Source organism: Prunus mume, linkage group LG1 (assembly GCF_029339155.1).
Source record: "Prunus mume cultivar Tortuosa linkage group LG1, ASM2933915v1, whole genome shotgun sequence".
Lineage (NCBI taxonomy): Eukaryota > Viridiplantae > Streptophyta > Magnoliopsida > Rosales > Rosaceae > Prunus > Prunus mume.
The window spans coordinates 31,194,815-31,222,384 of NC_142698.1; the positions used below are offsets into that span (position 1 = coordinate 31,194,815).

The following is a 27,570-nucleotide window of genomic DNA, read 5'->3' on the forward strand; positions in this document are numbered from 1 at the left end:
AAGCTTATTTGAGGGACACCATTTGTAGGGCCCACTCCAGATTGTATTTCACTAATCCAAACCGTTTATTTTGTAGATACTCATTCAAAAATCATCTATACAAAAAATCACTTGAATCCGATATCATTTGACCATTCAATTGAGTTCTTGAAATTTTAGTACTTCCTTGAAACACCGTGTTCATTGATTTTGTATGATACAATTGGATGTCGAAATGGTTTCCGATTTGTCTAATTTTTTGCAAGGATAATCTATGAACACAGACTTAAAAAAATAAATGGTTTGGATCATTGAAAACAAATTCATAGTGTACCCTAAAGGGTGTCCCTCAAATAAAATTATTTGAGGGATCCCTCAATAGAAGGGGATTGTGTATATATATATATATAGAGAAAGCTTCCATTGAGGGATCTCTCAAATAAGCTTATTTGAGGGACACCTCTTGTAGGCCTCACTTCGGATTGTATTTTACTAATCCAAACATCTATTTTGTAGATACTCATTCAAAGATCATCTCTACAAAAAATCACTTGAATCCGATATCATTTGACCACTCAATTGAGTTATTGAAATTTTAGTACGTTCTTAAAGCACCGTGTTCTTTGATTTTGTAAGACAAAATTGGATGTCGAAACTGTTTCCAATTTGTCTAATTTTTTGTAAGGATGATCTATGAATGAAGACCTAAAAAATAGATGGTTTGGATTATTGGGAAAAAAATTGTAGAGTACCCTAAAAGGCGTCCCTCAAATAAAATTATTTGAAGAATCCCTCAATAGAAGGGGACTGTATATATAGTGCCACTATTTTCACCCTCCCATCCTATTTCCCCACCCACCTTATCTTCAAAATTTAAGGACAAATTTAGCCCTTTGTAAAATGACTTTTAAGGACTTATGCCACCTTATTAAAATTTAATCCAATGGATTAGAATTTTTTCATAACTAAAAAAGAAAAGAAAAAAACTCTAATGCAACTTAACAATTTGAACCTTAATCTTTTTTTTTTTTTTCCTTTCTATTTCCTATCTCTTCAACCTCTCCCCCTTTCCTGTTTGTTTTGTTTGCAACATCTTCCCCCAATCATTATTTTTTTTTGGGTCAATATCTCCCCCAATCGGTTTAGTCTTCTTTTCTTTTTCTTTTTCCTTATTTCTTATATATGTAGCTTCTCCACCCAATTGCATAGGTTTGATTTTTCCTTCTTCCTTCCTAAACCCTAAACAAACTCTCCAAAACAGAAGAATTTTTTATTTTATTTTGTAGACTCTCTTTATAATGACTAACTGATCTCTACATAATAATCAAAATCATTCAAATTCAATTTAAGGTGACTTTCTTTCTCAGCCCTGTCTTCTTATACGCCATCTACATTTGTCATTGCTTCCTACAGCCTCTCCCAACTAGGCCTCATCATTTGGCCCGCGGGCTCATGGGCCGATGGGGCCCGCCGCCCATCGAGAGAATAGCCCGGCCCGACCCGATATGGGCTTTGGATGGCCCGGCCCGTATTAGGCTAGGCTTGGGCTTAGGTGTCTAAAGCCCAGCCGCCCATAGGCCCGGCCCGACAGCCCAAGAGAGCCCAGCCCGCCACAAAAGCCCGCCCGTTAGGCCCGTATATATTGCCTTTATATAATATAGCTGTTACTAGGTTGTGCTTGTTTCTGGAAAAAAATAAATAAATAAGAGGAAAAGGCCCAATAGCCATTTAGGTCAGACAGCCCAATACAATACCTCTATATAAAAAGAAAATTTTCAGATCAGTCTCCAAATTCTAAACCTAGCTAGCGCCGCACCCACTACTACTCTTGGCTCTTGCCTTGCCTGCTGCGTCTCTGTCTTCCTCTTCGGCTCTGTCTTCCTCTTCATTTCTCCAAATTCTAAACCTAGCGCCGCACCCACTCTTGCAGTCTCTCTCTTCCTCTTCGGCTCTGTCTTCCTTTTCATTTCTCCAAATTCTAAACCTAGCGCCGCACCCACTCTTGCCTTGCCTCGTCTCTCTCTTCCTCTTCGGCTCTGTCTTCCTCTTCATTTCTCCAAATTCTAAACCTAGCGCCGCATCCACACTCTTGCCTGAGTCTCTCTCTTCCTCTTCAGCTCTGGCTTCCTCTTCAGCTCTGTCTTCCTCTTCATTTCTCTTTGGCTTTCTCGATTCTCAACCTCTTCATTTCTCTTCGGCTCTCTCTCTCCTCATTCAGTCTTGTAGATCCAAGTCTGAGAGAAACTAAAATTGCAGATCGAAAACAACGATCCAAGTCCAATAATTCAGGTATCCATCTGAATTTCTTCTTGTAGCTAAGATCTCTCTCTTTGATCTTATTTGAGTGCAAGAGAAACTGAGATTATGAGAAGTTCATCTCTATCCTTTTGCTAAAATTTGTTTGCTGTATAGAAGTTCATGTATTTCTTTTATTGTTATTGTTTTTATGTTTAGCTCTTAGTTTGTGATGATTTGCTTTGGCTTTATGACTTTTTATGCTTAATTTGGTTTTGTTGATTGCATCTGGAAATTCTACTTGTGTGTGTAAATTGAAGTTTCTGTTCATTTGGTTATGATATGGTTCCTTTTCCAGATTTGTATAGATATAAATTATATTTATATATTTGAGGCCTGAAACCCAATAGCAATAAGCCCTCCCAAAAAACCATATCAGAACACTAAAATGTAAAGTAGCTTTGATGGATCACAATCTCAGTCAAGTTTCAGAGCATTTTAATATATCTTTTCTTTGTAGAGCATTTTAATTTCTCATCTCTGTTAAATTTATGTATTATCTGTTTTCTTATGAAATCAAATTTATGTATTATTTGTTTTCGTCTACATTTAGCTTGTTTGAGATAACTATTGATGAAATATTTATTTTCATTTTTATTGCAGGAGTTTGTGTCTTGCTTTTTTGAAGATTGCAAGGCCTTTTTTCATTTTCTATGGTTGTTGGTGGAAAAAGGTAAGGAATATTAATTGTTTTAGTTTGTTAATATATCTTTCTGTTTTTGTGCTGAACTTTGATTATTAATGAGTTCTTAGTTTATTTTGCAGGAGTTAGTGCTGCAAAAGTAAAGCTTGTGCTTGTGCTGCAAAAGTAAAGCTTGTGCTCTGCTGGAAAATCAAGTAACATCTTCCATTTTATCTTTAGTTTCGTAATATCATCAAAATGGATTCTTCTAGTGCGTCACCTTTGACTGAAATTGAAAGTACAAATGATTTCAATCCCCCTTCAGAGTCACCTAGTGCATCTAGATTAACAAGTAAAGTTTGGTCTTTTTTTGAAAAGGTTAACAAAATTGAAAATGGTAAACCAGTAATTAAGGCTAAGTGTGTTATTTGTAATACTTTGTTGGTTGGTAATTCTAGTAGTGGCACTAGTCATTTATCTCGTCATTTAAAAAGACATGAAGATGCACAAGCTAGGGTAAATCCAGGTCAAATGTTATTAAATGTTGATGCTGCTGGAAATTTGACTAATTTTGTTTATGATCATGATATTGCTCGAAAAGAACTTGTGGATTTTATTATTAGAGCTGAGCTGCCATTTAAATTTGTTGAAAGTCATGATTTTAAAGGCTTGATTCAGCGTGCATTTTGTCCTCAATATAAAGGAATTTCAGCCTCTACATGTAAAAGGGATGTGCTAAAAAAATTTGATAAAGAAAGGATTAATTTGCTTGCTGTTTTTGCCCAACTTGATTCAAAAATCTGTTTAACTTCTGATGTTTGGTCATCACGACAAAAAATGGGTTATATGTCACTTACTGCACATTTTATCGATAAAGATTGGTGTTTGAATAAGAGGATAATTTGCTTTAAAATGATTGAGTACCCACACACCGGAGAGTCACTTGCAACTCATATATTTGATGAATTGTTATCTTGGAACATTCACAACAAAGTATTTACTTTATCATTAGATAATGCATCAAATAATGATTCAACTGCAAGTATACTTCCATCAACTCTTTTGTTGGATTCTGTGCATGAAAAGTTGTTTCATGTACGATGTTGTTGTCATATATTGAATTTGATTGTGCAAGATGGACTTAAAGTTTTATCTCCTTCTATTGAAAAAATTACTGATATTGTTCGTAGCATGAATTCATCTAACAAGAGACATGAAATTTGGGTTAAATGTTGTAGTGATTTCCATATGGGAAAGAAAAATATAGATATTGATGTGCCTCATAGATGGAATTCAACATATGAGCTTTTACATGTTGCTATAAAATATAAAGCCCCTTTGCATAGGTATGTTCAAAAGGTAAATGAATCACGTTTCTGTCATTTACATGTACCTAGTGAAGAAGATTGGACAATAGCACAACTTGTTAGTGGGTTTTTACAAATTTTTTATTCTTCAACTAAGATATTTTCTGGTGTGTATTATCCTACTTCAAGTCGTGTTATAAATTGTTTAATAGATATTCATGGATCATTTGCTGCATATTCTGAATTTTCTGTTCTTAAGGATGCTTTGACTGCAATGAAAATAAAATTTGATAAATATTGGAAAGAGTTTCCTATGGTTTTTTGCTTAGCTACTATTATGGACCCTAGGTTTAAATTATTTGCAATTGCTGAATGGTTGAACATGATAGGTATTGATCAATTAACCATTGACTCAAAAATTTTAGCTTTAAAGACTTTGTTATTTCAGTTATTTGATATCTACAAGAAGAATGTAATTCCTGATGTGGTTCAAAATGTGCAAAATGTTGCAACTTCTACTACTTTGAGTCAAACTTCTGGTCCTATATCTGTCCCTATAATGAGAAATTTTTCGATTGAAGGCTTGAAAAGAAAAAGGCTATATTCTTCTTCTTCTTCTTCCACTAACACTTCTGAATTACAGTTTTATCTTGATTTACCAACAATAGAAGTAGTTGATGATAATCAATTTAGTCTTTTGGATTGGTGGAAAAACAATAAATTAACATACCCTATTGTTTCCCTCATGGCTAGAGATTTGCTAACTGTTCCAGCTTCTACTGTAGCATCAGAATCATGTTTTAGTGCAGGTGGTAGAGTTGTATCAGAGAAAAGGGCCAGTTTGAGTCCGAGTACAATAGAAGCTTTAATTTGCTTGAAAGATTGGGCCTTGGCAGATTCAAGAAAGCAAGATGCAGCAGTAGATGAGCAACAAGCTGAAGAATTAATGAACATAAGAGCATCAAGACCAGATTGGATGGCAGACAGTGAAGTTGAGATTGTTGGTGAATCTGAAAATGAGACCATTCAAAGTTGAAATGTTATGTAATAGGATTATATTTTATTTTGCAAGCATGGGATGTTTGTTGTAGTAATGGACTTTCGGACTTTATTATGCTTTTGAGTGTTTGCCTTGCAATGAAGTTTTTGATTAGATTGTTAGTGACTCTAATTTGATTGTGATTAGATTGTGATTTTGTAAGACCTTTTTGTTTTGGAAGGATATAAGATTTGTAAGACATTTTGTAAGCTTCATACTTTAGCAAGAATGAAATGAATTTTATATATTTGACTTTTTAAATAGTAAGCCCATTTCGGCCCGGCCCAATTGGGCTTGATCGGCCCGGCCCGATAAGGCCCATTAAGGCCCGACCTATGATTCGGGCCTGGGCTTTGAATTATTGAAAAGCCCAGCCCGCCCGCCCGCTAATATTCTTTTACGTGTTTGAGCCGCCCGCCCGCCCAAGCCCATAAATTTTGGGCGGGCCGGGGACGAGGCCTACTCCCAACAAACCCTCCAACTCAACAATGAGACTATGTACCCTTCAATTCGTAGGTCCCAACCCTGAATTTTCTCAAGCCACCACCAAAACCAACCAAACTTAGTAAGGAAGAGGGAAAAAAAAACCTATACAATTGGGTGGAGAAACTGCAGAGAAAGAAAGAAGAAAAAAGAAAAGAAGAATAACGATTGCAGGAGTTAATTGTTAAGTTCCATTAAGCTTCTTTTTTTTATCTTTTAAATTATTATGTTTGACAAAAAGAAAATAATAATTAAAGGGTATTTTAGGAATAATGGTGGGTGAAAAGATAGGATTATGTTTTGAGTAATGCTACACTTATCACATTATTATCCCACATTTCTATACCACATAATGTGGCATGTCCATATCATATGCCATATCAATTAAATGAATGAAATGTATTTTAATAAATAAAATTAGAAAAACAGAACCTAGTATTTTACATGATGTGGTATGTATACATCAGCCGTCACATCATGTGGTATAAAAAATGTGGTAAGACTAGTATTATTCTTATGTTTTTTCAAATTTACATGGTGGGTGGGAAAATAAAGTGGGTGGGGAAATGGAATAGGGAGGTGGAAATAGCAACACTCTATATATATTGCACTAACGATCTTGTCCAAAGCTTATCTTATTTATGGACTAGAGATTTACACTAATTTCAAGCGGGAGTTATGATGGAATCAACATATTAAGGGTCCAATATCATATATCGCGGGATAAGTGCTACCAATTAATACTTTATCTTATGCAAGTGTGAGCATTGCTATAACTAAATGTGATTCCAAGAAATTAACTTAGTTTGAATTTTGTGAAATGAGACAATACATAAACTTATCATTTTCCACTTGTTTAGTTTTGTCAAATTTTAAATAAATAAATAAATAACTAGAAATGGAAATGGAAATGGAAAATGGAAATCTATTTCATGATCTTATCTACATGGTCTTTTTGTTCTTTAGAAATCAGAGTTTGTATTGTCTGTTTATTGTTTTATTTAATCTAGAAATGCCAATTCATGGAAGAAGAAAAAATGCCTTCTTGATTGCATACACATTGGTATACAAAAAATGCCTATTCTATTTTACGTGCACATGCATATATTGTTTCAAAATAAAACAATAAATTTTATTTTTTCTTTGTTGAAATTAATTTTCCAGATTTTGCCTAATGATCACACTTTTTTCAATTCCTATATTTATTTTGGCAATAAAGTTTTTAATAATGTTGGGTGATTATTTAACATGGTTATGAAACTTAATATTATATATTTATTTTTTTTGTGTTAATACCGTTAAACTGGGCAAGAGCATTATTTGGTTGTCTTGCTGATTATTGCCCACCACTTTTCAAACTATTTCACCACCATCCTTTCCTCTGAACACACGTGTCTATGAATTAATAAGTGGTGGTTTTTGGGATATTCAACGTATATAAGGGCACATTTTTTGGACAAAGATGCTGAAGCTATTTTACCCATTCCTATTCTCTCTCGTCCCACTACGACAAATTTCTATGGCACTATACTTCTAATGGTCAGTATTCAGTTGGCACTATACTTCTAATGGTCAGTATTCAGTTCGTAGTGGATACTGGATTGGGCTACACCATTCAAGAGATATTGGTTTGAATATTCGTGGCTCTACTGTTGGTCAAGGTAGTGGAGCATGAAGTTCGAGTTCAATGTGGAAACAAGTTTGGAGGCTAAGAGTTCCTTCCTAATAAAGTTAAGCTTTTTCTATGGAGGGCCTTACAAAATGCTTTACCTTGTCATTGGGCCCTTACCTGTAGACATATTGGAGATGATAGTTGCTGCCCTCAATGCCATGGCTCTCAGGAAATCACTATTCATGCTTTATGGGGCTGTCGTGAGGTGAAAAGGATTTGGAAACTTTCCTTTCTTAGTGTAGTGATTAACATTTGGCATGAACCTACTTTTGCAGATCTTTGGTGCCATGTAATTTTCAGTGGGCTTGAACTTTGACTTGGAGGTTTTTGCTTACCTTTCTTGGCTTATTTGGCTTGATCGAAATGCACAAATGCATGGCCAAAAGGGACGTCACCCTGATGACTTGTATGCTACTGCCCATCGTCTTTCAGTTGAATTTATCTCCATCAACACTGCATCTGTGCATACTCACTCTCCCTCTTCTACTCATTGGTGTCCTCCCCCTCCTGGTAAGTTGAAACTGAATGTAGATGGTGCTTGTAGTACTTCCGTTTGGAAGTGTGGATTGGGGGCAGTTGTAAGAAATGTGCATGGAGATCTTTTGGGTGCTATTTCAATCCCTATCACTGGATGTTTCTCTGCCAAGATTACCGAACTCTTAGCAATTCGGAAAGGCCTTCAGTTTGCATGGGAGGCCAGTTACAATTCATTAGTTGTTGAGACAAATGCGAAGAATGCCATTAACGACATCATCTCTGGCACTGAGGCTTTTGAGGCTGCAGGGGGGATTATCAATGACATCCACATGTTATCTAGAAACTTTGAATCTCTTTCTTTTGTATTTGCTCCCATATTGCGTAATACTGTGGCTGATAGACTTGCTAAGTTTACTTTAGGTAGTGTGTCCATAGACATTTGGCTTGAAGAGGGTCCGCCATGGTTCAATGTGTTTCTTCAAGCTAACGCTAATAATCTAGAGTTGTCATGATATTTTGTTTGTAGCCATTATGGAGCATGTGACACTCTTTTTCTTTCGTCCTAGGTTTTGTCCCAATTGGGTTTTCCGAAGCAAGGTTTTAATGAGGCCACGTTTGTTCGCTCAAGTCTGTAACCTTTCACAATTTCAATGAACTTTTACTACTTACCTTTTATAAAAAAAAAAAACAAAAACAAAAAGATTTTCAGGTTTTAAATGGTATATAATTTTAAAGGAGAAGTTAAGACTTGTTGAATTATGGAGTGAAAAATGATATATAATTTTGTTAATTTTTATATACGGTTATGTGCAATTATATATCATTATTAAGACTCACAGCATAATTTGTTCACTAAATTCATAATTTTGAGTTAATTGTCATGAAGTGTACATGGAGACGACTCAAACAAAATGATAAATTTTATATCATTGTAAGTAGCATCTAATTTTGAGTTTTGGTATAAGACCTTCAACCCGTAAATCCTTTAAAATATTATTGGCATATCTTATAAATTTAAAATTAAATAACGATCTTTTTTGGTATAGTTTTCATATATTTTGAAAATTCCCTTAATTTGTGCGGGTTGAAGCCATGTCACTCCCTAGCTAAAATCTTTTATTTTTATTGTAATTAATGAAAAATTTAATTATTTTATCTATATATATAAAGTAAAAGATAGAAAATATTGAAACATTCAAAATACCATATTCTTAGTTAATCCAAATATTAAAATTATTAATTGAATAAGAATAATGCAATAAATTCATACTTTTTTATATTAAAAAAATTAAAATTAATAATAAACTCTATCTTTATGAAACACAACTACCTATTACCTTTTAAAAAAACCCCTCACAATCACAAAACCGTGTGCAGATAGGTCAATAAATATTTATAAGAATCCTCTCACTCTCTCTCCCGACTCCCTTCCCTTCTCTCGCTCCCCCACCTCTCCCTTTCAAACCCCAACCTCGCTCCCTCTGGTGACAAAAGCACAACACCACCTCCGTTGCTCCAACTTTTACTGACCCGACCCTGACCCACATGGACATACCCAACCCGACCCGCCTCCGCCCCAAGAAATCGACCACACCCTCCGAACGCTTCCTCGGCGCGTATCCCCACGCGCTGCCCAATAACCCTAGCCCCGCCACCTCCATCGGCGACGAGCTCAACGAGGACGATGTCTTCTGGAGCAACGACGTCGCCGCCGAACCCAGTTACCACTCAACCCCTTCTTCTTCTACCTCCTCAACCCCGCGCCACCGTAGCCATCACCACCACCACCACCATCACAAGGGCTTTTCTCAACCAGAGAGCTTCGGCATCCTCGCCGCTCTCCCGGAACGAGAGCCCTCCTCTTCCAATCACCGACCCCACTCCCATTTCTACCACAAGTCCTCGGTCTCATCCTCCGCGTCGTCCTCGCCCTCGCAGCTAATCCCGGCGATTCCGAAGCCGCCTCACGATCGGTTTAACTACCCGCCTTTGTCCTCTGTGAAGTACCACCAGTCGGCGCCGTTGAACGTCCCGGTGTTGGCCAATGCGATGAGGAAGCACCGCAAATTTGACGCCGTGGACGATGACCATGATGACGACGAAGGAGAAGGCGAGATGCTGCCGCCGCATGAGATTGTGGCCAGGAGCTCGTCCCACACGCCGATGCTCGCGTGTTCGGTGCTGGAAGGCGTGGGGAGAACATTGAAGGGCAGAGATCTCAGGCGGGTTCGCAATGCGGTGTGGCGGCAAACAGGTTTTCTTGATTGAGGACGAACTCTTTATAACTTTTCCTCTCTTTTATTTGGGAAAAGAATTTCAGAGTTTGTTCCTTTGTTGTTTTTTCAATGTTAAATTAGTTGCCAATATTCAAGTGGTTGATTAAAGTGTTGAGTAATTTCAGGGAAGTTTAGTATATCTTGGAAGAAATAGAGTGATTATTGAGTAATTTTTTAATTTTTTTAATTCATGTTCTAGTTTCTGAGGTAATGAAGGCAGAGGCATGGTATTCTAAAGTTGTTTTGCTTATTGTTTATGGCTGTTGCTAAAGCAGAGGGTTCACTCATAAAACCAAAAACTTTGACATATATTAACTTTGACAAAGGAGAATTAGTTCATCAACATCAATAGGCTGCAATAAGAAAACTAATTGTCGTTTGCTTAACACAAGTGTTTTATGGGCCAAAAATACATAAAAATTGTTTTATGTATGACTTATGTTAGCTTAAGATGATGATGATACTGTTTGTGTTCAGTGATGATGAAACGAAAGTTTCACTCATTAGGATTGAGTTCTCCGTCGTTCACTCCCTTAACTTTTGACAATGAACTGATAGTGTGTATTCTTTAAAATAAGTCTGAAGAATGGTATCAATGTATTACTCGTGGCTTGTCAACAATGAATCTTTTTGTTAACCACTAAAAAACATTTTGGTCGCAAAATATCTAGAATTTTCTCTCTTCCTTTTCTCTGTGAGTTGCATGCTGTGGTTAGTTTCACTCCACGATAATGCTTAGAAGGTACTAGCATGAACAGATTAGAAAGTGAATTAGAATGAATTGCATTGCATAGATATTCCCTAAATGTCATTTATTCCATTTTTTTGGTTGGTTATTGCATTTTGGAAAGGGATGGAGAAGGATGTGAATTTGATATTTCCTCTTTACAGAAGGAAGTGGTGTCATTTCCAACTGGGTGTGCCCTGCCGCCTGTCATAATTCCAATTAAGGGCAATGAGCGTTTTCAAATATTTTTAAAGCGGAGATTTAAAGAATTAGAATTGAATTAGAAAATAGGTGTGACTACTAACTGGATTATGCCCTGTCACATCATAGTGCTAAATTAGCATACTGAATTTTTTGTGATCTTTCTAAAATAGAGGTCTAAAGACTTTATAATTGACCAAGAACCAATTATTTGTTTGTGTTTTTATTTTTAAAACTCATTTGCTCCTCGTAGGTGATATTTCTAATAGGATACGCTTTTTCCTGTAGATTCACTGGTATTTGCTTTATGGTAGTATCCACAAGCACTTTATCTGAAATTACCATACTATATTTGAGGATATTGTTTTAACTTACTGGGGTTGAGTTTGGATTGTTCAGTCATTTTTATTATATTAATGACCTGGTAGGGCAGATGGATGACTTGAAAGTTGGGTCCATTAAAAAGAAATAAAGTGGGAAAGGAAGGAAATAAGAGTATGTGCATATTAATTTTAATTTTTTTATAAGAGAATATTAATCTTAATGAAACCGTGATTTAGAAAAACAAAAGAAAGAAAGAATAGAAATTTGGGGAAGAGGTTCACGCTTCACCTGTTTGTATTGTGCCCTTGATTTCACCACAAATTTGGGAGAAAGTTCGCACTTCATCTTCTGTTTTTGTGTTCTCGATACCACTCTTTTACAAGGTTTTTAGATCATGGCCTTTTGCAGACAATCCATTGATAGCTTCTTATGCATATCAAACTTATTGGAGAATTTGAAGTAGCTGCAAGATATGGTAGTTTTGCAGTATGAGTCATATGACTGATGCCAATGATTATTACTTAGTTAAACGTTTTTAACGCATAATACATATTACTTTTTGTTGAGATGCCTCTTCTGGAATATCCTCATATTTTCATCATATATTCAGCTTGGCCAGCTGGAAACTTTGTAATATGCAGTACTGTGGTGGGTGGGCCTGCCAAACTCAATATTTGAGAAACTATTTGTTTTTTAAACAGATTTGTTAGCTTGGAGGCAATTTTAATGTCATTAATTATATTCTGTAAGTGATTTTCTGAAAATGCATTACCAAAATTGTCTTTCGTAAGGATTTCTCCGAAGATGAGATTATGGCCAGAGGCCTGGGACTGCTCTGAACCTCTAACTATTATTGTGAAATTTATGAGGGTTTTGAGGATAAATCTGCAAGGCTGAACCAAAGTTGCAGTTCTCTTCCTGAGCTTAGACCTTCATGTTTGAATATCAAGATGATTATCTAAGGTATATTGGAATTTGGAACATAGTAGGTTGTACACTTGAAAGAGTCGGTGCATGGAGATAATTTAAGAGTTTGAACTGGTTTTGAGGGAGATAATCATTTCGTTCCTTTACAGTGTCTTGAAGCCTTTAATCCTGAGTGGAGTGAGCAGCTGGGGTCATTTCAAAGTGAGGGTATAATGTGTCTTTTATGCAATCACTTTGTTTTGTTAGGCATAGTGGGGGGCCTTAGGCATGTACTAGGAAAAGATTCTGAAAGAGTTTGGTGTGAGGACAATGTTGGGGGGCCTAATGTTGCAGTGTTTTCAATTCATGATTTGTCCTGTTAGTTATGTTTAGCACGAACTGTTAAAAATGATGACTGATAATTGATTCGAGCTGTGTTACAGAATTTTCATGCTTCATTCTGAAATCTGGTGCAGGAAAAGTTATGGGGGGATTGGATCTTTATTTATCTTTTGTGCTGAATAATATCTTATCTTCTGCATTTTATTAATTGTGTGCTTCAGAAGGGTTTTGTTGTACATGTTCATGTGGGACTTTCATGTTTTGTCATTATCTTTGAGCTGAAGCAGAATGGATTCTGGGCCATTAGATGAGTTCTAGATCTAGATTGAAATTGTTATTCTAAGTTTGGAGGTCTTGGAATCAGCATCGGAGTTAGGGGGTTCCATTTGTTCAGTGGACGGGGGATTTCTTTCCTGAGCTATATTAGAGTTTATTAGGTAAACTAAATATACAATTATTGCACAGGTTGTAATTGTTTGGATCTTTTGCTGTGACATGAAGTCTGAAGGAGAAATAGATCAAATGCTTTGCAACATGCATGAAAAGGTTGTGCCTTTGAGCTAGATCTTTTAAGTTGCAAGATCATTAAGCTATTTTCGTCCGAATTAAGTGAATGAATCTTTAGGGGTAAATTTACAGTTCACAGTAATTCACCGGTAAATTAACCGAGTCTGGTGAGCAAGAAGTCTATCTTTACAGCCATCAGATGCCGGCTTTGTACCTTCAACAATTAAGCCCTCTTCTATCTCTCTATCCTCTGGAATCTTCCTAGTTTACTGATTTAATTACCTTTCCTATGTGTTGTTTAGTTTTGCCCATTAGCTTCTTTGAGGTGCTGTCCTTGTTGTTTCTGTTTTGGGTCTGGCATATTTGCTTGGCCTTGTTAGGCTGTTTGGCCTTCTCTGGGCTTTGATTTTTAACTTGACTTGAGCATTTGCATTATGGCCTAGCTAGCTTGGCCGTCACGAACAATGTTCTTGATCAGAGTCTTGCAAATACAATCCATGAACAAGAGTAAAATACAACCAGTTAAAAGACATCCTTCCGAATAAGATGAACAAGACTCCTTCGAGAAATTGGTGTTAGACATGCTGCAAAGAATGGGACAAAACTTTATTCTTTATATACATACCATTCAAGCACTAATTAGTTAGTAAGTTAATACCAAAAGAAACAAGTGAGGAGAGAGGAGGGAAGGAGAGGCAATGACGCGTCTTCCTCCTCCCCCCTCTGTGGAGTTTTTCTTTGGGACTCACAGGAGAGAGCAACTAGAGTGTTTTTTTTGGCGTTTCCTTATGTTCAAACGAACTAGTTAGAATTAAGTTAATACATGGATACTTACTCATTCGAGCTTAATTTATCATGTCATTTAATGATTCGAACAGTTCATTTATAGTTCATCATTAATGATCATCCTAGAAAAAAAAAATCATAATTGTACAATTTTTAGCCACAGTTTACCATGTCATTTAATGATTCGAACAGTTCATTTATAGTTCATCATCATTAAGGATCATCCTGGAAAAAAAAACTTTCATAATTGTATAATGTTTAGCCATTTGATTAACATTGTGAATTTTTGTTGTTTATAGGTACAATTGTGTTAGTCTATTTATCTTATTACAGTTAAATGAGTAAATTGTATTTTGATTAAATTATATATATAGTGCTCAAGTGCTAAACAATTTAGGGTTTAGACTAATTTAGGGTTCCTCTCTGACAGGCATTCTAAACAAGGATGGTCTACCATGCCCACCGCCGCAAAATGGTTAGACTGATGCTGGTTGGTTTGTGACGACATAAGGCTTTTTGAAGCAGCGTCTCTTTCTTCCCAATTTGTATCCAAAGCTATGTCCACTTTTGATGTTTCATCTGCCTGTAGTCCCCAGTCATTGGACTCCTGCTTGTTTGTATTTGGTGCTTTGTTTACACCCTAGTTTCATTCAAGTACCAGTTTGTCAAAAAAAAAAAAAAAAAAAAAAAGTGCTTGAAAACCAGTTAAATGAGTAAATTGTATCTTATTTCAGTTAAATGAGTAAATGTGGTTCTCCTCTTACTGATTGACAAATCAAATGTCTGGTTCATTAACTGCAATACTTTACACTAGCTTAGACAACTTAACATGCAATAACCTACTCTCCTTTCGGCGCCAACTTCAGTTATTTCTAGCTACCTTTATGTGCTGCAGTATATATAATGTTTAATTCTGGGATTTGGGACCGAATGCCGTTGTGCATTGGAATGATAAATGGCTGGGTGAACTATTAGGTATAGCATGCATGGAATTGTCTTCTTTCTGTTTTTTTCGGTGAACTTATTCGCGCTGAACTGGTGACCAAGTTAGCAAGGGAGAAGCGAAAACTAGGCCAAAAGTGGCCTTGGCCCCTCACTCTTCTTAGAATTCTAGCTCAGTCTCATTCCAACTTAGAACCCGATAAGTCGTCAATACGGATATACATATACCTGCAAGTTGAAAGTGCAATTATTAAAGAGAATGATAGGAGGAATATGCATGGATATCACGGGTGGCATTGTACCCCTAAAACTTGAAACAAACACACTCATCTTGTGCGGAGAAGGACATCTAACCTCCCTAATAAATAATCTTTCTTGCCACAACAAGAAAATGGGGCGGCAATATTCATCATCGCCGAATTCGTTGTTCATTTAATTTTTGTTTCCTATTATGCATGCCAAGTGCAGGTTACGTCTCTAATCTAGACATGACATCTGCACTAATCACTCTATTATTTGATATATTAGTGTTAGCCTGTGAGCTATACAAGAGTATCTTTTATATGACGTTTTATTAGCATTTTTTCTTCGCTGCTTCATCGCATTAAGTGCGAACAGTTAAGGTTTATATTTTTAGTGGTAGAGTATGTACTTGGACGGGTAAATGTACTAGTTCGGAGACTTGTGCTACAATATACTAGTTGGACAATGTGAAAGGGTGTTTGCACTAAGTGCAGTACTGGAGAAAAACCGATTTTTCGGTTATTAGTACATATATAATGCATAAAAGTTACAATGCTAGAAAATATCAGATCCAAAAGTTTTAAGCCGCTATCAGCAAGAGGTAGATTCATTTCCCGCAAGCATCATATCAAAGCTTTAATAGCATATCTTAGTGAGTGATTGTAATGTACAACTCAACTAAGCGTTAACAGCGTTTATATAATGAAACTATAATACAACGTTTTTAGAATATGAAAACTTGCTTTGCTTGTAATGTTATTTTCATAAGTCATGAATTATTTAAAAATTTAAGGGTATTTTCCGTCTAAAAAATTTGGACACTTGTACACACGTAAAATGTATCGATTAGCCACCCTGACAGTATCATAACTTAGAGCTCCCAGGTTAAAATTCTGAACCACATTTATGGCATCACATGCCATAAAATAAAAATATCTTGACACCTGGTTAAAAATATATTGACATGGTCCATGGATAGCCCGACCCTGGAAAACCAAAGAAAAGAAAAGAAAAAAAAAAAAAAAAAAACCATGAATATGCTTGCTCTATCCTGGGGAGATCATGTGACCCAAAAATTGTGGGTCATTTAATGAGATATATCTTGACCCAAGGGACCCAATCTTGAAGAACCAGCTAATGGAGGGACACCACAAACCCAATTCCCATGGCCACTTGCCCTAAGCTAGGACCTATTCCCCAGACAAGTTAATTACTTTGGAGGCAAAGATCTTCGGGTTGTTTGGTTGGCCTTTTAGGACTTCACACCAGTCACAACTCTATAAGTTACATTCTTGATCTAATTGACAGGAAAAATCTTGGTTGTCCCCCATTTATGTTTGTGCTCCTCTGCACGTATTTTTCGGTGTGTCTTGCACTTGTAACATGAAAACAATAATCATAAACAAGGAGATTACCAAATGCCCAACTAATATTCTAATAAACATAAAAGGTGTTACAATTCGACTAATACATTATTTCCTAGATACGTTGGACTAGACTTGATTGGATTATTTTAATTAAATTGGACTAATGTATGTTCGATGTTTGACGAACTTATTATTGGGACTTTGGACTTGTTAAATTGAACAACAATCCAACATAGTGTGTGTCAAGTCCCAGTTGGAGAGGTGAACTCACAAGAACTGGCTTTAATAAATGTTTTGAAAGTTTAGAGAGCTCAAAGCCATTAAAAATCTAGAAGACAATGTAGGACACAGGCAGTAGTTGATGGGGAGGCAGCTAAATTTTTCCTTACAGACTTAATTTTGAAGGAAGACAGACTTAATGCATGAACCAGCGGATTGGGTACGATTTTCAGAAGATACATAAATATTAAGAAAGCAATAATCAACAACCTTCCTGCAGTAAAGTTAATGTTCTTTCTTCTGTATTTAATTTCACTTCCCCTGTTTGTTGTGCTAAAATCGAATTGATGCTTGGAATTAGGTAGATGTTGAAATTTATATTGGTATGTGGTTAAGGGCAGAGCCACTAGGGGACCAGTGTGGTTTTGAGCCCCACCTCATTTTTATATTAAAAATATTATATATTAATATCTTTTATGATACTTCTAATATTTGCAGGTTTTCTCTTCAAGTTTACATTTATTTTTTTTATGTTTTAGATCAATTTTCTGAAAATTTAGTATACGTATTATTATTTTTTACACAAGTCCTTCAAGCCTAAGAGTCATTTTCACCCATTTCTCTAGATTTGTGACTACTTATTCTCCATATAATATATAAAAAAAATTTGAATTATTCTCTATTAAGTTCAATGGATCTTTCAATTAATTTGTAGATTACCAAAAGAAAAAAAAAAGTATCATTATATATATATATTAATGTATGATGCTTTGGTCTTTTTGGTTACTTTGGAATTGTGAGTTCAAATTTTTTTTTTTTTAATAAAAATATGTGGATCCTACTGACAATCCAAGTGGATTGAAATCAGTGAATATGGGTGTTTACTATTTTTTTGGGAGAGTCACTATTATACCCAATATAGAAAATCAAATTATTAAAAATAAAAAATAAAAAATAAACTATAGAAACACACCCAAAGTCCATTTACAACATAAAAAAGAGGCTTTTAACTTCTTATAAATTACAAAATTACCATCAATTTATTAAAACAAGCCCACCTCCAAAACCTCATATAAAAAACCCAAAACACTCAATAGGGCATCAAAGTAATTTAATAATCAAAATTAAATTCAATAAGGTCAGATATCATTTTTTGGATTTTTTTTTGGGTTTGTTTGTAAAAATTAAATTATGTAGAGTTTATCTATATTATTAGTGTTAAGAATGAGTATATAACTAAATATCTCTTGTTTTTTTACCTTCCTCCAAACTAACCATTGTCACATATGGCCGGATTCTGTTAGCTGCTAATGTTCTTTATTGGTGAATATAAAGGGATGCTCTCTTTTTCTATCCCTTTCATTTTCTCTAGCTTTCCTTTTCTCAGTTTTCAAATGTTAACGGTTTAATTTTATTTAAGAAGAATCTAGCAGTGCACTTTTCTCATTGAAATTATTGTTTACAATGGAATAAGACTCTCAATCTTTTTAGTTAAAGCAAGACTTTGGATCAGAAATATATACAGTCGCTCTTTATTTTTAAAAGCTTGTCCCTTCTTCGTTTGACTTTAGATTATGTTTAAGAAAGTTTGTTAGCTTAATTGGATGGGATGGGTCCTTTTTGGTTGAGGTTAAGAAATTAGTTCCTAGCCAAGTTGGTATTTTGCAATTGTTTATTTACCGAAAAAAGAACTCCTAGCTCATTGGGTTATTGAGGTTAGCTTTCAAAAGAATTATTTATTATTATGCTCAAGTTAGCTTTCATGGATGAGATTTGAAGAGAATGAGATAGCAAAGAAAAGGAGAGAGAGTCAGTGGGTATAGCTCAGTTGGTTGAATTCTTTTTCTTCCATTCATATGCGCAGATCGATTCAAAACTTCCAAGCACCTAACGAATATTTGTGTAAATCCAACTCTTTTAATCGCTTGTATTAAATAAAAATAAAAATAAAAGCGCCAAAACAACATAATAATTAAAGCTTTTCGATTGAGAATGGGAGCAATAATATAGAAATTGCTAAAATAACATACAGTACAGGACAAAATGCACAATGTACCTATATTATTATTATTTTTTGTTCTGACAGATATTAACTAACTAGCCATTAGATATGTTACATCTGTGTATCTGATGCAGAGGGCAGCTTCAGCAGGGTGACCAGGAAAATGTAAAAGAAAGTCACATGCCCATAAATTCTGGACAAGTAAAATTTAAAGAACCTTCAGTCAGACCAACTACTAAACTGGCCATTCATTTAATGGGCCTTGTTCACATCTTCTCTTTATAAGCTTCAACATAGCCATCTTTTCCTCAAAAAAGTTTGCCTTCTGTTTCTGTGAGTAATTTGCTTCCATGGCGCTTTCCTGGGTGCTCCCAACAACACTTCTCTTTGCTCTGGCTCTTGCGAACATTCAGCTCTCCACATGCCAAGTTGTGAAGGCCAAGGTCACTTGCCATGACTGCCATCAAAATACTGATTTCTCAGGTTCTTTTTTTTCCTTAATGTTCCTCCCTCTATATATATTTGTTTCTTTCTTTTTAAATTTTTATGTTCAAGAACCCTAAGTGTGTACAAAATGTGGTTTTTGTTTTTTTTTTGTTTTTTTTTATGGTTCAGGAATTAAGGTTTTGGTGAAGTGTGGTCAAGTGAAAAAATTGGCAATGGCAACAACAGAAAAAGATGGTTCATTTGAGACTAAGCTCCCATTAGGCAACTCAAAATCTCCTATGAACTGCCTTGCCAGGATTCTTGGAGGGCCAGACCAGCTCTATGCTTCAAGGAAATTCATGGCTTCTGAGATTGTCAAGACCCAAGAGCCTAACTCCTACACCATTTCAACTCCTCTTGGTTTCACCACATCATGCCCTTTGAACATAAAAGAGGCAGCTTGCAAAGCCATGAACAAGTTCGGCTCATCGAAGACCGTTAATCTGCCTGTGCCTCCAGAGTGGGGCTTGGCACCCTCAAGCTATTACGTTCCCTTCATCCCTATCATTGGCATACCTTAAGTATCTTGTGTGTGAAGCTAGCATGGCATAAGCTCAGCAGTTCTCTATATGTTTTTACTTTGCTTTTGTTTGTCCACTATATAGCTTGTGGGGGAGTGGTTTTATTGTGTTTTTTTTTTCTCCTGGGTTTTAAACCAAATATTAGACAAGTAGTACTGCTAATTAAGTATAATTAAGCAGACTAGTACTGTTATCTTTCTTCAATATATAGTTTAAATGTATACATATAGCTATATAAATTGTTGTTCTTCTATTTTGTATAAATAAGTTACTTTTGATGTCTCTGAGCTTTCTTGTGACAGATTCACCCACTTCCGAAGGTTCAACACCAAACTTTCAAAATCCTTAGTTACAATTACACCTAACTTTTCTGTCGCCATGTTTGGGCTTACCAAGTATAAAAATTGTATCCCTCTAAAAAAAACCCAACAAAAATTTACAAATGAAAACTGTGGATCTCTATTTGGTACACAAGAAGATGAAGGTAAAACTTTTGCCACGGTTCCAAAAATCCGTACGGTGCAGCTTCCTATAAATAAAAAATCCCCTACGGTGAAAAACGGGATTCAATCTTGCAGAATAAATTCGTAGAGCGGGTAAGGTGTGGGACAATCCACAAATCGATTAGATAGACAGTTCATTCCTCGCATTGGTCTTGTCAAGCAATAAATATATGTGAACCCCTCAGTCCTATTTACTAAATGAGGGATGCTAACAGTATTCTCTCCAACTTTCTCTTTTGGATTTTATCTATTTTTCTCATGATATGTGTCACTTTCTATACACTTAAAATAATAACATTAATACATCAAACAAACCACCTTTTGTTTTCCGAGTTTACCCTTATTAAATGTATTGTCCTTCAATTTATCCTCTCTTTTTTTTTACAACTCTCTTACCATATGTAAAAAATTAAAAATTTTAAAAAAAAATTCTTAAAAGAAAATGTCTATTTTTTTAGAGGAAAAATGTTTTTTTTTTGTTAAAAAAAACACAATAATGACCTAAAAAAAATCCACAAAAGATATATCCTTTTTTTATATAGGCAAAAGACGCTTTTCTAGGTAAGTCTTATTTGTTGGAGCCTTTCAGAAAAGAAAGAAAAAACTAATGTTTTTTCTTATTTAATTTTTTTAACAAGGTGATAAGAAAGTTGTAACAAATTTGGATAATAAATTTAAGGAAACATTAAAATCAATACAAAAAGTAAGGGTAAATTTGGAAACAAATGTTATCTTATTTGATGCATTAATTACATTGTTTTTAGTGTAAGGAAAGTGACACATGTCATTAGAAAAAAGAAGAAAGTACAAAGAGAAGGTTGAGAAGATTACTAGTATTCCCTGAGTGAATAACTTAAGGCCATCTCCGATCATGGCCATATGCCCCTTAAAATAATGCAAAATTCATCTCCAATCATTGACTAAAAAAATTTGATCATATTTGGCCCTTAGCCATATTTGGCCTAAGCAAATTTTTTGTGGGCCCAACACATGTGCTTTCCAATAGCCAATATTAAAGGCGTGGATCACGCGTGGGTAAGAGCACGAAACATCTTGTGTAACTGCATATCCAATAGCCAATATTAAAGGCGCGTTGATGTCATTGATAACATCAGCTAACCATTAGCTTTTTTTATTATATTTTAATAACCTCTTTAAATGTTTTTAAATTCTTTTTTTGTAAAATATATATAATTGGTTTCTAACCGTTGAAGGTTAGAATCATTGATTGAAAAGTTACTTTTTATTTATTTAAAACCTTTTTAAATGTTTTAAATTTTTTTTTGTTTATAAATAAATAAATATATATATATATATAACGTACACGTGTCATATATGCAATATTGTCTCTAAATAGTAGTTTAATTAAATTAAACAATACATAATTGTGGAATGTATGAATGTTGTACTATAGTTTTTTTTTTTTATCAAAATAATAAAATATGAAAGGCCCTAAAATATAGCCATGCATGGCTGGAGATGAAAAAATTTAACCCTACATTTTTCTTTAAAAAATTAATATTTTGGATGGCTAAATTTATAGCTCTAGACTACATTTAGCCCTATGATTGGAGATGGCCTAAAAAATAGGTTGACGAGTTTTCTTCTTTCATCCTCCCCTTCAATATCCCCTTCTTTTCTCTTTGGCACTATATCCATCCGATCAAATATTATTTGTATATCATCTATAGAATCATAAGATTTGCATGGTTGATTAGTGCTTAAATAAAAGTTGATATAAACTCTCCTGAAAATCCTAGCCTCCTTTCTTTCAAAAAACACTCTAGAACCGTTTTCACTTTGATGGAGGGAGGAAGCCATTGTTCTTCCTCCCTGCTCCCCTCCTCTCTTCCTCCCCACGCCCCTTGTCCTTTCCTCCATTCTCCCCTGTTTCCCCATTTTCATAGACATAAGGTTTTCCCTATTTTTCTTTTGTTTTGTTATGATTTTCCTCCACTTATCACAGGCGGATCCATCTCGACGTCGAATCTCCACTTGCGTTTCGGTGTCATATTTTTACGACCATCCTTTTTGCGATTTCTTCATGTTTGGAATAAATCACAGAGACTCTTTGGGTTTTTTGTGTAGTTTTCAACTCTCCTTTTGCGAGAGTTTTCACATATCCTTTATGAGAGTTTTCCACCGCTCTTATGTGAGAGTTTTATTTATATTGTTATGGCTTGGTTTTTTCAAGGTTTATCTCTTTTGGTTGTTCTGAGTTTACACTCTTAATTGGGATGCATATGCCAGAGTTTCTTCGATCATGTGTGATCGTCAATGAAGGAGCCCCAACTTAATTTTGATGTTAGATCGGTATGTTATTGTAATGGCCCTTTGTGTCTAGTGATTTTTTATTATTGAATTATAAATGTAATCTCATAATTTCTCAACAAAATAAAAGTTGATATAGATGGTACTTCCAACCTGGGGCGGCTATGAAATTTTAGAGGCCTTGTACAAAATTAGTAATAAGGCCTCATAAAAAGGCTTGAACAAAAACATATAAAAAGAATTGGACAATATATATTGATAGCATTTTTAAAACTACTCATCAATATCGAGTTTTTTCTCAGTCGTGCCTCTAGATTTTGTTTAGATTTGGCAGAGGTCTCTTTCTATAAAGATCCGTTTTAGATATGTGGATATATCTCACTGTCATGAATGTCTTTTTTTTTGTGAGGATTAGGGTTTTAACTTTTGAGACGAGAAGCCTTGGTGGAGAATTACAGAGGTTTGGTGCTTAGGTCCTGGTTGATGTGAGATAGTACTCTGGTGTGTGGTTGAGTATCAAGTGGTAGCTAAGTGGTTATGCCATTTCTCTTGGATGTTTTCTTCCTCTTGAGTCCTTGCCAACTTAGCGTCTTGGGTTCCGATTAGGCATCGCTCCTGAAGGGTATGATTGCTCTATTCTCCCCATGGTTTGGCTTCTAAGGCCATCTCCAGTCATAGGGCTAAATGTAGTCCAGGGCTAAATATTTAGCCCTCCAAAATATTAATTTTTTGAAGAATAGTGCATGGCTAAAATTTTCATCTCCAGCCATGCAAGGCTACATTTTAGGGTCATTTATATTTTATTATTTTGAGAAAAACTATGGTACAACACTCATGCATTCCATCACTATGTATTGTTTAATTTAATTAAACTACTATTTAGAGACAGTATTCCATGACCAATAATTTTTTTAAATTTTTTTTAAACAACACTTGAAAACATTTATAAAGGTGGCCACATTTATTTACAAACAAAAAAAAAAAAAAAAAAAAAAGGTGGGTTTCAATGGTCTGACCTCCAACGGTCATGGCCAGTAATTTTTTATAATTTTTTTTACAAATTGAAAACAATTAAAAAGGTGACCACATTTAAAATAAAATAAAAATGGTTGGGTTTCAATAGTCTGACCTCCAATGATCATGACCAATAATTTTTTTATAATTTTTTCTTAAACAACACAAATTGAAAACATTTAAAAAGGCTTTTAAAAATATATCGATGACATCAGCGCTTTTATTGTTGGCTGTTGGATATGCATTTGCACGAGATGATTCGTGCTCTTGCCCACACTTGATAATTTATCTTCTTCAAAGCACATACATAGGACCCACAAAAAATTTGGCCTAGGCCAAAGCTAGGCTAAATGTGACCCGGTTGGAGGGCTTAAGCTAAATGTGGCCCTCCAAATTTGGCCAAAATTTTGTTTAGCCCATGACTGGAGATGGGTTTTGCATTATTTTAGGGCTGGAGATGGTCTAATGAGCTAGTTTATTGGTCCTTTTTTTGGCTCATTGTTCTGGCCTTGTGTTGCTTGTTGTGTATTCATTTTTTGGCTTTGACCCTCCCTGTTTCCAGGTTTTTTCTTTTGGTCATTTCCTTGTAAATGGGCATATCAATAAAATTTTACTTTTATTCTTAAAAAAAATTGTAAAGAATCTGTACTCCTTAAGAAGACCATGGTGTTTGAATTTGTATTAGGCCTGGCAATGATTTCTGTCATGTCATGTCAAGATAACAAATGTGTCAAGAATGCTCCACCCAAACCCGACCTATTTAATAAGCGTCTCGTGTTGAGTTCAGGTCATGTTAAATAGGTTATTAAACAAGTTAACTTGTCAATAACCTGTTTAACAAATTATCATAATCGCTATATTTGATATCTTATTATAATAAAATAAGAATGTTTTCTAAAGCCTTGGAATAAATTGACTTGAATTGATTGCATTCCTCTAGTTTATATTCTCCCATAAGTGTGGTAGCAACTAATATTTTTCAATTTTTTTGTCAATAAGTGGTAGCATAGAAAGTTGAAACGGTAGACAAAGAAAGTTTATTATGTTTTTTTTTTCTTTTCAGGATCACTTGCATAATTGGGTATTGGGTAAAAATTAAAAAGAAAGGATAACTTGCATGGCCCATACAAAAAATTACTTGCATAATTGAGTATTGTGCAATAAGTAAAAACAAATTTGAAAAAAAACAACAAAACCCACATCTCAAATTCACAAGGTCATCAAAAAACAAATAAAAAATCTTAATTTTGATAATTTAATCAAGTAATTGTTGTTTGAAATTTATTTTTTATTTTTATAAAAAAATTGTGATTACGTGTTACCACTATGTATGTATAAAGATTGAGAAAAGAAATTTTAAAATTTTAAAATTTTAAAAAATTGGGAAAAATGAAGAAGATGAAGAAGATGAAGAAGAAACAAAGAAACAGGTTATGGGTATTACACGGGTTGACACAACCCGTTTAATAAACGGGTTTCATAAGTATTTTAGTGGGTTTCATAATTACTTGCATAATCCACCCATGAGCATCTCCATCGGTGCCCCCCAAGTCTGGGCAACAGGGGGCCTAGCCCCAATTTGTAGTTCCAAAGGGCTTTTACGGCCTGGCAGCTCATGGGTCACAAACTAGGCCAGCCCAAAGGCAAGAATACATTGCTGTTCTTGACATCAGCGATAGACGCCAACAATCAAAAAAATCTAAAAAAATCTAAAAAATACTAAGAATTTCAGAATTTTTTTTAATAAATACTTGGTCATATTCTTCATTCTCACACCAAAACTCTATACAAATTCATCTCCTCATATTTTATGTGAATAGTGGTTGCCTTTGGATCAGTAATGACAATGGGTGGAAACACCAACTTTTGCAAGGGCTACTACTATTCACTTTACTAGTAACATCTCTTGCCTTGGCTTTACCATTTGCCATAGCAAATGGTTGAAAGTACTCTTAGAAGCAGCTGATTCCCCGGGTCCCGAGTTTTTATTTTCATTTTTGTATTCTTATTTTCTGGTAACGTCATAATTCAAACCGTACAATAATTACAAACCCAAAAAGACCAAATAAACCTGGACGCGTGTAGAAGATAATTTGTTTCTCAAGTCCGCGTGCAAGGATTGGGATTTGATGGCACACGAGATTTACACTCCAGGTACGCTGCAGTTTAAGATTTATGTCCCCTTAATTGCCGTACAGGACTGGGTCTTTGATAGCTGACATTTGACTTTGCTTTGAACTTGATTATCATATTTTATAGGAAAATAATGAATCTGTGGTGCTAATGGCTTGAAATATGTTGCTTGTAAAGATGTTATAGTTTTATGTTTCTTTCAATTTGATCCCCATTTTAATTTCTCTTTCAATATATTTGTTAATTAATTTCTCCTTTCCATATTGATGTTGATGTTTTTGAATTTCGCACTCTAAATGCGTACTTGGTTTTTTGTTTGTTTCATCAACAGTGCTTACTTGACCTTTTATAAGATTTTCCTTTTGCTAATTTACAATGTTTTTTTTTTTAATTTTTAGAAATTCTAGGATTGCCTTTATAACTCAGTCAAAAAGTTCACTAGTCACAAATGGTCAATACAAATTAGCTACAAAGAGCCATTACAATAACGGAACGATCTAATATCAAAATTACACAGGAGACCCAAAGAGTCTTTTGACTTATTCCAAACATAAAAAAACTGTAAAAATAATGGTGATGGAGATCCGACGCCGAAACGTAGGTGGAGATCCAACGCCGAAAGATAGGTGGAGATCCAAAGCTGAGACGTAGCTACCTATAATAGTTGGAGAAAAATCATAACAAAATAAAGACAAATAGGAAAAACCCTTTTTTTTCCTGAAAATAAAGGAAGAAAAGAGGGAGTAAGAGAAGAGGGGAGAGAAAATATTTAAATAGTTTGATATTTTAACATCGTCAGAGTTTTAATAGCTATGGTATGAAACGCTATGACAGATTGCTACAATGTTTTTGTATTGCTATCAAAGGTTATTTTCTTATAGTATTTTAAGCCTACCCATATCTTTTTAAGAATACAAGGGCCATTTGCTTGCACTTCTATCGCTGATCGTAAATAAATAAAACGAAGGGTTAATTGCAATTTAGTATCTTGTGATTATACTCTTAAGATATGTTAGTCCATATCTTTTCAATTTTTATAATAACATACTCCGGTATTTTAAATTTGTTATAATGTGATTCCATTAGGTTTCAGTTAGATCTCTCTGTTAATTGCCTTCGTGACACTATAGATCCCACATATTTTTTCTTTTTTAATTTTAAATTAATTAAAATATAAATAATATATTAAATAAATAATATATATATATATATATATCTCCCCGATCTCTTTTTCCTCACCCCCTGTTACAACTATGGATAGCTCACCATTGTGGTTGAGTCCTTATAGGGCTCGTTTGTTTCACCTTCTTAGCTTGGATTGGATTGGACAAATTTTTATCCCTTGTTTGTTTTCATTTGGTTCTAGTTTTAAGTGGTACTGTTAACACTGGCCCCACCAAAAACACCTCCTTAGGTGTTCTTAGTGAGACCCGTGTGGAAAGGGAGGACTAGCCTTCACTAGCTTTCTTTTCCTTATCACACCTCCGCACCCAAGCGCAAGCAACCAGCCACAACCACCGACCACCCAAGCAGCCAAGAGCCAGCAGACCCGCCGAACTCGCCGCAACCACCAATAGCCAACAGACCCACCCACCACAAATGCTTTCTCTCTCCTCCAGCCACAACCCAGATCTTCCAAAGCCACTACATCATCGTTCCTAATCAGCCATAACCCGATCGAAATTCAAAGAAAAAACACCACACACAAACCCACTACATCATCGATGTGCCCCTCTTCCTCAACTCTGTTTCTCTACTTCTCTTTGCAAATCCAAAAAACAAATTGCAAAACAGAAAAGAAACATAAATGATATCAAAAATAGAACTAATAAATAAAGAGAAAATTAGACATAGGAAGAGGAGAAGAGAGACAATGGAGAAGAATAAGATGAAAGAGAGGGGGGAGCTGAAGGCAGGGGAGGAGAG

The 27,570-nt window shown here is 35.0% G+C and overlaps 3 protein-coding genes and 1 long non-coding RNA gene across 6 annotated transcripts; all 4 read left to right on the top strand.

The window, feature by feature from the left end:
- The first annotated feature begins 2,174 nt into the window (after positions 1 to 2,174).
- On the top strand, positions 2,175 to 5,503 carry LOC148921599 (uncharacterized). The gene is made up of 4 exons (XR_016128583.1): positions 2,175 to 2,268; positions 2,878 to 2,947; positions 3,040 to 3,111; positions 5,013 to 5,503. It is a non-coding gene; the product is annotated as an uncharacterized LOC148921599 (long non-coding RNA).
- Positions 5,504 to 7,768: 2,265 nt separating this feature from the next.
- LOC103328904 (uncharacterized) lies at positions 7,769 to 8,386 on the top strand. Its single transcript, XM_008231320.2, has one exon. It carries the CDS (start codon positions 7,769 to 7,771, stop codon positions 8,384 to 8,386), a length of 618 nt encoding a protein of 205 aa, XP_008229542.2.
- An 865-nt stretch (positions 8,387 to 9,251) lies between these two features.
- Positions 9,252 to 14,738, top strand: LOC103328514 (protein S40-7-like). Of its 3 annotated transcripts, XR_001677586.2 has the most exons (3): positions 9,252 to 10,128; positions 13,116 to 13,196; positions 14,374 to 14,738. XR_001677586.2 is itself a non-coding variant. In XM_008230913.3 (2 exons), exons 1-2 carry the CDS (start codon positions 9,420 to 9,422, stop codon positions 14,421 to 14,423), a joined length of 759 nt encoding a protein of 252 aa, XP_008229135.2. In that variant the 5' UTR covers positions 9,252 to 9,419; the 3' UTR covers positions 14,424 to 14,738. The 3 variants fall into 3 exon arrangements, 2 of the variants coding, with proteins under 2 accessions (XP_008229135.2, XP_088900128.1); XM_008230913.3 differs by lacking the exon at positions 13,116 to 13,196; XM_089044002.1 differs by lacking the exons at positions 13,116 to 13,196; positions 14,374 to 14,738 and having other exon boundaries at positions 9,254 to 10,387.
- A 4,285-nt stretch (positions 14,739 to 19,023) lies between these two features.
- LOC103328506 (uncharacterized) lies at positions 19,024 to 20,005 on the top strand. The gene is made up of 2 exons (XM_008230906.3): positions 19,024 to 19,199; positions 19,332 to 20,005. Exons 1-2 carry the CDS (start codon positions 19,067 to 19,069, stop codon positions 19,721 to 19,723), a joined length of 525 nt encoding a protein of 174 aa, XP_008229128.1. The 5' UTR covers positions 19,024 to 19,066; the 3' UTR covers positions 19,724 to 20,005.
- Positions 20,006 to 27,570: the final 7,565 nt, after the last annotated feature.

Excerpts from the sequence above, each read along its gene's own strand:
- LOC103328904 (XM_008231320.2), top strand. The coding sequence starts at position 7,769 with ATGCATGGCCAAAAGGGACGTCACCCTGATGACTTGTATGCTACTGCC.
- LOC103328514 (XM_008230913.3), top strand. The coding sequence starts at position 9,420 with ATGGACATACCCAACCCGACCCGCCTCCGCCCCAAGAAATCGACCACA. Across the intron at positions 10,129-14,373 it reads TGCGGTGTGGCGGCAAACAG|GCATTCTAAACAAGGATGGT; the intron begins GTTTTCTTGATT and ends CCTCTCTGACAG.
- LOC103328506 (XM_008230906.3), top strand. The coding sequence starts at position 19,067 with ATGGCGCTTTCCTGGGTGCTCCCAACAACACTTCTCTTTGCTCTGGCT. Across the intron at positions 19,200-19,331 it reads TCAAAATACTGATTTCTCAG|GAATTAAGGTTTTGGTGAAG; the intron begins GTTCTTTTTTTT and ends TTTATGGTTCAG.